At 34.3% G+C, this 12,256-nt stretch overlaps 1 protein-coding gene across 2 annotated transcripts in view; it reads right to left on the reverse strand.

The window, feature by feature from the left end:
- PCDH15 (protocadherin related 15) overlaps positions 1 to 12,256 on the reverse strand; it is a 737,327-nt gene that overhangs the window by 275,710 nt on the left and 449,361 nt on the right. For both annotated transcript variants that reach the window (XM_036264711.1, XM_036264710.1), the window contains one exon: positions 4,407 to 4,600. In XM_036264711.1, coding sequence (XP_036120604.1) covers positions 4,407 to 4,600 — 194 coding nt within the window. The remainder of the gene's footprint in view (positions 1 to 4,406; positions 4,601 to 12,256) is intronic.

The raw sequence follows: 12,256 nt of genomic DNA on the forward strand, positions 1-12,256 counted from the left end.
ATAGACACCTCTCCAAACAGGACATACAAATGGCTAAGAGACATATGAAGACATGCTCCACATCACTACTCCTCAGAGAGATGCATATTAAGACAACAAAGGTATCTGCTCACACCTGTCAGAATGGCTGCCATCAACAAATCATTAAACAACAAGTGTTGGCAAGGGTGTGGAGAAAAGGGGACTCTAGTACACTGCTGGTGGGAATGCAGACTGGTGCAGCCCCTATGGAAAACAATATGGTGTTACCTCAAAAAAATTAAAAATTGAACTTCCATTTGACCCAGTGATCCCACTTCTAGGAATGTACCCTAAGAAGTCTGAAACACCAATAGAAAGAATATATGTACCCCCATGTTTGTAGGAGCACTATTTAAAATAGCTAAGATCTGGAAACAGCCTAAATGTTCATCAGTAGACAAATGGATAAAAAAAAGCAGTGGTACATATACACAATGGAGTACTATGCAGCTGTAAGAAAGAAAGATCTCTTATCCTTAGAGAAGGCTTGGAGCGACCTAGAAAGTATTATCCTAAGCAAAACAAGCCAAACAGAGAAAGACAAGTATCATATTATCTCACTTATTTGTGGAATATTATGAACATAACAGTCTGAGGAATGGGGTAGTCCTGGAGATGCGGAAGTGGAGTACAGACTGACAATACCCAGAAGAGGAGGTTGGGGGGAGAGATAAACCACAGAACTTATATGCATGTATGCATGAACAATGGACCTGGTCAACAAAGCTGGGGACAGGGAAAGGAGGGATGGGACTGAGGGAATCAGTGGGGTAAAAGCGAGAAACATCTGTAACAAAAATAAATTAATTAATTTAAAAAAAGAAACTAGGGTTCTTTCTGCTTAATCTCCATGATTTATGATAAGTGGGATGTAGAGAGAAAACCCCTATTTGAATGTGCTGCAGAGAAAACACTGCCTTTTTCTCTGCTCTGTGAGGCGGGAAAATAGAAAAGATCCACTCTCAATGGTTTTGTGACTATTGTCCTGGCCCTGGTATAGTTTTGGGTATTAGCTCCTTGAGCACTTTCTCTATTTCCTCAATAAGATTGTTCTCTTAATATTTCTTAATTTGGGGGATCGATTTTGGTAAATTATATCTCCTTTAAAAAAGTATCCAGTTCATTCATGTTTTCAAATACTGCATTATTTAAAAAGTTGTCTGTTAGAATTCATTTAATTTCTTCTGTTTCTGCATTACTTTGCTCTTGGGATTTATTATGTGAATTTGCACTTTCTTCTTTTTTTATTGATTAGCTGGTGATTTATTCATTTTATTATGTATTCATTTGTGCTGTTGTTTCCTTTTTCCAGAAAACCAATTTGGTCTTATTTATTATTTTTAGACATTTTTACAATTCACTCATGCTTGCTGTATAGTAACACACATACTACTTTCACTAAACAAAATAACAAACATCATCCAGCAGCTTATTTCAAAATTAAAATGTCATGGCCTAATGAAGTTCATACTAAAAATGTAAAATGGATGTATTTAGGAATTACACATATTAAGATCAATCATCACACCATTAGCTCAAGAAGAAAAGTCATTATTGTCTGTATAGAGAAGAGATATTTATTTGACCTTAATAAATCACCATTCTTATTTTTAAAAAGTCAATAAAATATGAATAAATACTTTAACATAACAAAATATTGAGTTTTTTTAAAACCAGAATCTAATATAATGAGGAAGCATGTGAGGCATTCCCACTCAAGTTAAAAACAAGAAAAACATTTTTATTGGAAGAACTAGCAAGTAAAATTTAAAAAGAAAATGAACAGAAGGATATAAAAATTACCACTATTTATAAAATACATTCATGGAGCCCGGCCGGTGTGGCTCAGTGGTTGAGCATCAATCCATGCACCAAGAGGTCGCTGGTTCAATTCTTGGTCAGTGTACATGCCTAGACTCTGGACTCAATCCTCAGAGGGGGGCATGCAGGATGGGGCCAATCAATGTTCTCTCTCATCAATGTTTCTCTCTCTCTCTCCCTCTAAAAATCAATCAATAAAGAAAGAAAAAAAAGAATGTCTTCTTGTTAAAAAATTACACTGATGGATAATATAGGGACATCAACTAAAAACTACAAAAACATGAGAATTAAATAAGTAAATTAAAAATTAATATAAAGAGACTAATAGCTTTCATATATATAAACTTCAACCAAAGAGAAGAATAAAGAAAACATGGCTCTATTTATATAAGATACAGAAACAAACCAACAAAAAATGTATAGAACTTGTATAAAATATTATTTTAAAAGATTAAAAACTACAAAAAAAAACATAAAATAAGGTGTACAAATAAAAAGAAAGTTCTTTGATTGAAAGTTTAACATCAAAACTATACAATTTAACCCTAAGTAATTCATTTACAAATTTAACATATTCTTAATAAAAATACAGTTTAAAAAAACACATGCAAATGAACACTGAGCTAACTTTTTTAAACTCAAAGAAAAAAATTAACAGAAAAATTAAACAGGAAATGTTTTAAGAAAAACAGCATTTAGGTAAGGTTGCACCACCATATCACGAAGCATACTCATAAAACAATTAAAAATGTGTGACAATGGGGGGAAAAAGGAGAAACATCTGTAACAAAAATTAATTAATAAAAAATGTGTGACAATTACTCATGAAAAAAATAGGTAAGCTAATGGAATAGAAGAGAAAGTCTAGAATTATGTTCATATACATAAGAAAATGCATGATACAATAAATGTAACATTTAAAATTAGTGTGAAAAAGATGAACTATTCAATATACAGGTGGGGCAAAATTAGGTTTGCAGTTGTTCATATGAAAAATAATAATTAATAAATAACAATATAAAAATAAACTGTGTTTTGTGTACTCACAACTGTAAACCTATTTTAGCCATACCCAGTATTGAGTGGAGAAAGTGATGGAATTTCCTGAAAAAAGTCTTGTGGATCAATACTTCTTCCTGTACAGTAGATTACATACCAAATGCAGCAAAGATTTAAACATACTGTATTAATCAAAAAAATTACTAGAAGAAAACCTAGAATAATTGTAACATGAGCTTAACATATCAATAGAAAGATAGGTAATGATTATGAACACAGATTTTACAGAAAAAGTAATAGAACTGGCTCTTAAACATAAGACTTATATTCAAACTTATTCATAAGCAAATGGACACAGCATATGTGCTATTTTTTACCTATCAAATTGGCAAAAACCCAACTGTTTGGTGGGACACACATCTAGGGATACAGTGTAGAATTAACCATTCTCAACTTGGTAGTTGGAATTGTACATTGTTTCATACCCCATAGAATAAACTTTGACGGTTATCTCTAAAACCTACAATTGCATATATCCTTTGTCTCACTTCTGGGAATGTATTTTATTGATATACTTGAACACACAGAAAATGATGTGTGTTCAATGTTCTTTATTTCTTTCTTGTTAGTAAAAGAGAGACTGGAATTCAAATGTCCATCAACTGTGAATTTCTTAAACAGTATTGCATACATATAAAGGAATAGTATGTATTTGTGAAAAAGGTTTTAGGGAATTATTCAGTATTCGTATAGAAAGATATCTCCAGGATATATTGTGAGAGGGGGAAAAGCCAGCAATACACAGGAATGCATTAACATTTATTCATATTTTCTTGAAATGCATACTGAAAATCTGGAAATAAACTAGATATTAATAAAAGGGATATCTCAGGTGGATGACTAGATAAATGCAATTGTAACAGTGAGAAGTTTTTGCTTTTTTTTACCCTCTTACACACTCTATCTATCTATCTATCTATCTATCTATCTATCATCTATCTGCATATGTACATACAGAATATATATATATTCTATAGATAAATGATAAATTCTATAGACAAAATGCACATGTATATATGCATGTATGTACCTATATACATGCATATAGTTGTACATATATACATGTATATATGTATGTGTATGAGAGAATATCTGTACTTAAATGATTACCCAGACACTGACAGGTGGCTTCACAACCTGGAGCCATCCCATGTCTCTGCTGTGTCTGACCTCTCTCACTACCATAAACTCTGCTTTTCAGCAGTGAATTAGACACATGCCTGTGATATTTCCTAGTTTCCGCCCTACTCTCCAAACAGAGACCTGCATCCTTCATATCTGTGAAATTATAGTTAATTACTTTGTGGTTTAATCTTCTCTTTACCATCCTTTTCCCACAACTGAACCAAATAAGTATGTGCAGTTCCTGAGAATCTGGTCTCTCTGATTTTCTGATCTAATTTAGATGTTTATAGGATAAAAGAATGCTTGCTGCGCTTCTTAAATTTAATTATGGGGTTACATGGGAGCGATGAAAAGACTGCGTTGGTTCTAACATAAATTACCTTCTCTCTGCAGGAGGAGCATTATCCGAGGCTTGGACTGTGAGCGCGTATGTCCGCCCGACTATCAATTCCACCCCCGGAGCGATGGTGATAAGCCCTGTTTCTTTATTGATGATGAAGTCTCCCTGAGCCCCAACCAGGATTTCATATGTGATCTCCCCATTTGACCCTTCGTCTGCGTCGACTGCAGTGAGCTGGAATTGAAAATCACAACATCAATCCTCTGGGACTTAACTTTTCACTATTGTGTCATTTTTTTCCCCCCAACAAAAGCAGCTTGCTCTCAAAGACAAAAAATAAGTAAAGAAAGTTTTCTTGGCATATATACTCTTGGTTTTTTTTTTTTTTTTTTCAATTGAGGCTACAGTGTTCTGTTATGATACCAAGGCAGTAACAGCAGGAAGGATTTCTTTCTTTTTCCTTGTAAGAGTGATTTAAAAAATTTTTGAATCTTGAAGACTACCTTTATTTTAATGTAATAAAGGAAAAAAGAGGAAAGCTCTAGAGTCAATCTAATATCCCTATAGAAAATTTAAGTTCTTTTCTGTATTTTACGTCCTGTTCTTGACACACACGTTTTACTACTGACAGGCCTGGAGAAAATGAAACAGGTGAAGTTTGCCTTAGTTACTCTCCTTTCTGGGCTCTCGTTTTTTTTTTTTTTTTTTCCATTCTTAATGCTCCCAGAGTCTCTTGTCCTGTCCCTTTCTTTACACTGGCTTTAGGAAAGATTATTATAATCTGTTCACACGGACTTCTAAAGGACTAATAAGACCTAGAGTATTTCCTTTTCAAAATCAAACAAATGTATCTTTAATTGGAGAATATTTAATTAGAAAATTAGAATAGCAAACCCAAAAAACTGTTTTTTGTTTTATTTTATTTTTTTTGAGGGAAGGGATTCAGTTCAGAGTACCTGAAATAATACCACATAAGTATCTGCAAGGCAAATTTGCACATATTTATAATCACTTTAGAGAAAAGGGGATTTATTAGTTAAAGACTATGTTTGGGTCATTATTTGTGTAAACAGAGTGATCATTTCAGTAACATAATTATTTAATATGTTAAATAAGGCCCCTTGACACTCCTGATAAATATACATTTACTTAAAGGGGAAAAATAAATTCTAGTGGAAAATTTTATAATATACATTTTATAAACATTGACAACATTTTCTGTTTTCATCATACTAAAAGTGATGGATGGAAAAAGAAAGGTGGCCTCCTCAGTTTACACATAAGAAAATGCATTAAAATTATTCTATGGAATAAAGAAAGAAAAGATGATTGTAATAAACCTACAGAAAAATGTTTTCATTTACTGACATTTTCTTATATATTTTTTATTCCTGAATTTAACTTCCATAAAATTGTACGTTCTTTATCATTAACAGACTCCTTTTGGTTGAGGGGGGGACTACTGGACACTGTGGGGTACCTTCCAGATAAAATGTGAATGTGCACATTTACTATGAAAGTTGAATTCAGTCTCAGAATCCCAGTGTTCACAAATGGCTCATTTAAATGTTTATATTTACTATCCTGATGAAGTGTAAACAACATGCTTTCTGCCTAAGGGGATATACTGTGCATATTCTATTTTTAGTTTTATCACCCACTGCATTTAGAGTGAAATGTGCATAGAAATAGCAGAAGAGAGAGAGGGAGAGGGAGAGAGAGAGAGGAAATTTGAGAGTCTGCATTTATTCAGCTAAATCTAAGATTAGGCATTTGGTGGTAGATAGATGTGGTTGCCAGAGGGGAGGCATTTCATGAAATGATTCTGGGGCTTGTGTGAGAATGACAGACACAGCCCTAAAGGGGACGGAGAAGGAAACTATTTCCAGAAACTGTCAAAATGAATAATGCATATTTATGGAGAACTATTCAAGCCAGACAAACTCATTCCCTTTTGTGTGTGGATAACATTAGAAAATTAGAAGATGGGAGTAGCAAAGGAGATATCAATTTTGATTATAGTAAATCACTTAACACAATGTCTCAGGGAATCTTAATTAAAATTTAGCTCAAATTGCACTCAATATTAACATTCTTTCTGGGACTTAAATTGGCTAAAGAAATTTAATGATAAATGGCAATGCATCAAGTTAAAAAGTGTTAAGGAGCGTACTTCAGGGATGTAGGTATTACGGCTGGTCTTATTTAACCTTTTCAAAAATGATGTTGGGAGGGAGGATAAGCAGGACTTTAATTAAATTGAAGAAGGCACTCCTCTGGGAGGTGCCATAAATACCAAATAGTACCACAAAACACAGGAGATAGAAACATCCCTAATAATGCAGGACCAGCAAACCACCGATAAACTAATATTTTTGGGGTTCACAACTAGTACAACAGAAACCATTAGCAAGTAGAAGCTGAACAAATAAGCCAACAATAAATTTGAGTCTCAAAAATGAAGCAGGGATAGAAGAACAGTTATAGTTGACATAGAAATAAACACCAGACCTAAACTATAATATAAAATTATAAATGTAGTATTTTGATATGAATAAGTCCATTTTAAGTAGAAATGAATTATGATTATATTGATCTGGAGTAAGCATGTTGATCATTTGGGGGGCATTATGGGTTCTTGTTTCTAGGAAGAGTCTCTTTTTTTCCTTTGGAGAGAAATTCACCCCCTTCACAGTCCATGGTTGGGTGGGCTGACACTTAGCTCCATTGATGGCAGTGAGCTTTAGGCTTGGACATTGTTTGCTTTAAGAATTGGCAATTACCTAAGTTGTTTTATTCATAATGACTCCTGGAAGTACTGGAAAGAGTGGCTGTTATTTTCTCTAGGGCTAGATTGCTAAAACTGCATCTGATGTTTTTGCTGATCTTGTCTGCATTGGGTCCGCTTAAGTTAAGGCCCAAAAGAAGACAATGCCAGGGATAAGGGAAATAATATCATTGATGTTACTGTTTCCAGTTATGCCTGAGTCAAATTTACAACTGATCTTTTCTGATACATGAACCAAAAATATACCTTTTAAAATATATAAAACAAGCTAGTTTATTTTGAAATTATGTCATTTCAACTTTAAGAATCCTAAATATTATTGGAAAATAGTTTTATAATTAACTGTTCTTCTTGGCTTGCTTTATGACTAGGATTCATCTAGGATTATTGTATTTTGAGACTTTTGCATGTGGTGCCATGTGGTCATTAATACATCGAATCATCTTGATTCAAGGTATGGTTTTTCATTACCATGAGCAAAGATCATGCTATGAAAGTGGTGGAGTTGTCCGTGTGTAGAAATTAGGATGAAGTTATGTAATAAGTAGTGAAATGATATAGTTAAATAACAAGTAAATATTTTTTGTGTAATAACAGCTGGAGTGTTAAGCAAAGCAATGATCTAAATTGTAAAATTAAGCACTTTAAAAAATACATGTTAGATTGTTGTTTTTTCACCTCTTATTATTCAGGTTAACTAAAACCAGGCAGACAAAAAGATAGAGTAAGTGAAGTAAAATTTTATAATATTTAGTACAAGATAAGGTCATGAATATTCAGGTTTGCTTTTTTTTTTTTTTTTTAAATGAAGTTCAATTTCAAAGTAAACTCTGGATCGATGGCCTGCTAAAACATATACATCTGAGTTTAGAAAAGTCTGGAAAATTTTGTATCCTTTCTGTGAGAAGGTAGTTATAGAAGTATATTAGCTGAGACCACTTGGTAGTAATCATAATACCAGATAATTCCCAAACTTGGTTTAAGGAAAATAATAACTTGGAGGAAAACATTCATTTCAAAATAATATAATAAAAACGTACAATGGTCATAGGTACTGTGCTGAGAGCTGGGTATAAATTAAGTTGTTAAATAAAATTAGGTCCCATTTGTTATTTTTTAACTTATTATACATGAAAATATACGTCGACCTATTATAACAAATACTATTTGAAAAGTAATGATAAAGAATAATGAGGGCGTTACAGAGTGGATATCAAAGTCCTTTGACATAGATTAGATTTAAGCTGGGGTCTCAAAGATGAGAACATGATTGAAGAAGACGGATGAAGAGTAGTTCATGGAAAAGGGAGGGGCTTTGTGAGCTCTCCGAGGTAAAGGAAACGAACAGGCGCTGAGAGAGGCTGAAGGTGATAAACTTGAGAAAGACTAACATGTGATGAAGCTGCAGAGACATAAGAGGTGGTGAAGGCTTTTATGGGCTGTGATAAAGAGTTTGAGAATCACTGTGTGAGACAAATAATGATAGAAGTTACTTCTAGTTGATATTTAATAAGTAAAGTAGTCTCAGCATCCTTTATCCCCCCTTGTTTCTGGTTTTGGGGGCAGAAAATCTGGGGAGAGTGACATGATTTCAGATAAGCAGGTTACAAGAGAAAGGCAATAAATCATATTAATGGTTCTTACTTATAATAAAAATTATGAATGAGCTGTGCTGGTCTTCAAAACACAGACTAAAACATTTCAGACCTAATGTAGATAACAAAATAAATTTGAAGAAATTAAAGTTTTGATAAACAGCCTAAGTACCAGTAACACAATCAAGAACGAAGCTATATTGCTTTCCATGATACTCACAGGCTACATCTATACCACAGCCTCTGCTCTTATGAAAGGGATTCCTGATTTATGCAGACACAGATGTGGCACACTTAATGGTATAAACTGTTTCGGGCAGCTCATCATCTAAATATTTGTTTCAATCTAGTGCTTTCCATTACTAAGGGAGATTGTTTATTAGGGATTTCTTTATAGTCTAAATTTCACTTAGAGATTATAAAGGGTGAGAGATGATGCTGTGCTGAGAATCTGCTCAAGAAATATTCATTACGGGGACATTCTCTGTCCTTCCCAGAAACTCAGAGAGCGTCTGACGCTTGGTTCATTTTGATTTTCCCCGCAGGTAGAGAAAAGAGTGTGCAGTAATTCCAGACATTCGCTTTTGTTTCTAAGTATGTCACGTGGATGCCTTCAATTATGTATTTTGCTTTTAACAAGGCAGATTTGTTCTGATTTTTGTTCTGTTGATTTGTGAAAACAGAAGCAGCTCACCGTCTTGAAGACATGTAAGTGGTTGCAGAATCACTGCCACCGTCAACAATTAGTGATATTCCATCAGGCAGAATCTCCTTCGATTATTTTAATCCAAAAGAGCAAGAATTTAGTACACCGACGTATCTGTTATCTTATAATTTTTGATATATAACATGAAATTTCAGTCTTATAAAATGAATACATTTCCATGATAATGATGTAAACCATAGGGAATGTTCATTTTTTATAAAAACAAAGTATAATCCATGACTTATCATTGATGTGTGGACATATTCATTTTGCTTATTTCAATATAAAGAAGAGGCATATGACCCTATCAACACAGAGTCTTAATTTAATTTAATTTATCTGTTTCTCTCCACTTTATCACAGGAATCCTTATTTTCTATTTTCTGTCCCTACCTTTGTACAAGATATCTGGTCTCCTCACTACCAGCGGACTGAAATTGCTCTTTTAAAATACAAAGAGAGGTAGCTAGGAAGTAGGACCCCTGGTCTGGTGGGATGAAGAGGTCAGATCATTCTTTTTCCTAAAAGTAACTAAAAATCTAAGCAAAACAGTCGAAAACCATTATTTAGGAAGATAGTGATTCACTAAAGTGCACACATTGAAAGAAATTACTCATGAAGTTTGCTGCACCTTTAGATTTAAAAAGCAGGAGCCCGAGGCCTTGTTTGAGTGTCATCCTATCGCCCCCACCAATGGCACCCCCCGAAGTACAGGTGGCATGTAAGATTTATAAGGGTAGGGCATGCCATGGAAAGCAGTGGGTATGCCTCAGGAGAAAACAGGCTGAATTTGATGTGGGGTTAATAAAGGAATCAAGCACAGTGGGAAATGAATGGAGAACAACCTCACCTCTGCCAATACAAGTTGTGATCTCGGTGGGGATAAACAGTGAACAAGCCAGAAGTTTAGCAGAAAGAACCAGCAAATGAGTATCCGATAAAAAAAGGCTGAATAAGCTTTCTGCTCCTCTCTGAAACTACACACAGGCATAGAGGAGGCACGAGAAGGCCTAGTGAAACGTAAAAGCCAAACGCAAGTCCTGGGATTGTCTGGACTTTCAGAACTCTGTCCCACCTACACCCAGATCATCTCGCAAAGACGTCCTTGTTTCCAATATTCTGGAAGCTCTATGAGCTTGAGGTGTTCGCAAACCTCCGTCTATATCACTGGTCGACATCAAAGTATGCAGAAATAGAAACTATTTCTTTTTTTTTTTTTTTTTATCCTCACCCGAGGACATTTTTCCATTTTTTGTCCAGATAGAGTGGGAGGGAGAGAGAGGAAGAGAGAGAAAGAGAGAGAAAAACATCGACGTGAAAGGGACACATCGAGTGGCTGCCACCCGCACAACCAACCAGGGCTGGGGACAAACTGCAACCAAGGTACGTGCCCTTAGCGGGAACCGAACCCGGGTTTCTCTAGACCGCAGGCTGACGCTCCAACCGCTGAGCCAAACCAGCCAGGGCGAAACTATTTCTAAAAATACAGCTAAACATTAAAAATAAGAATCAAAGCAAAAACTGCAGAGACATTAGGAGCCTGCCCAAGGGAAGCAGATGCAGCAAATAAAGTCCAGGCATGCAATTTAAAAACATACTTAAGATAAACATTTAAAACCTAGAGGTATTATGATATCTAGTTGAAACAAACAAACACAGTAATTAAAAATAAAGACCTCTAGAAATTGTTAACAAAATAACTATTCTGATGTTTGTAAAAATGGTAAGGAAGATGTTATTCGGGACCTTTGCAACAGGTTTTAAGACTATCACCACAGGAGAGAGAGATCAGACTCAACTCCAAATTCAGTCAACACAGGATTGATAGTCAAGAGCAGAACAAGGAGGTCTGTGGATAAAAAAATTACTAAGAGGTCACATCAAGGGCAGGGGGATGATCCAATTGCACATACTAATCTCAAAAATACAGAGAAAACCATTGATGAAACAAAATATCCATTTATGAAAAAATAAAAAATCTCAATGAACTAGCAATAGAAAGGAATGTCTTCAACCTGATACAAAGCATCTACAATGCAGCCTACAGCTAGCATTATATGTACTGATGAGAGGCTAAATGATTTTCCCTAAGATCCAGAACAAGCAAAAGATGCTCTCATACTTTTTTCATCTTTGTACTGGATGTTCCAGCAGAGCAATAAAGCACAGAAAGAAACAGCATCAACTAAACAGCCATCAGATTGGAAAAGCAGATGTAAAGCTATCTTTTTGTGCAGAAGCCATCATCTATGTAGAAAATACTAAGGAATCTACAAGAATCTATGAGAACTAATAAAGGTGTAACAAGGTTAAACAAAAGGTATTGTATTTTCATATGTTAACAATGAACAATCCAAAAATAAAATCAATTCTATACACAGTAGCATCAAAAATGACAGAATAATTAGGAATAAATTTAATAAAATAAGTGCAAAATCTACACTCCAAAATCTATAACATTGCTGAAAGAAATTTAGGAGTGTATGGAAAGACAGTCCATATCCATGGATGGAAAGACTCAGTATTTTAAAATGGAAATTCTCCACAATTTATTTAATTTATAAACGCAGTGTGACCCCTATCAAAATTCTATCAAGTGTGATTTTTGCTTAAGTTAGACATATAGATTTGTGGAACAAAAGTCCAGAAATAACCTTACATTTATGGCTAACTGCTTTACAAGAAAGGTGCCAAGGCAATTCCTGAGAAAAATGTAATTTTTACAATAAAAACTGATGAAGTATCTATATGCAAAGATAAAAAACTTTAAAAAAGACCTTTCAAAGAATATACAAAATTTA

The sequence above is a fragment of the Molossus molossus genome, unplaced genomic scaffold (assembly GCF_014108415.1).
Source record: "Molossus molossus isolate mMolMol1 unplaced genomic scaffold, mMolMol1.p scaffold_m16_p_17, whole genome shotgun sequence".
Taxonomy (NCBI): Eukaryota; Metazoa; Chordata; class Mammalia; order Chiroptera; family Molossidae; genus Molossus; species Molossus molossus.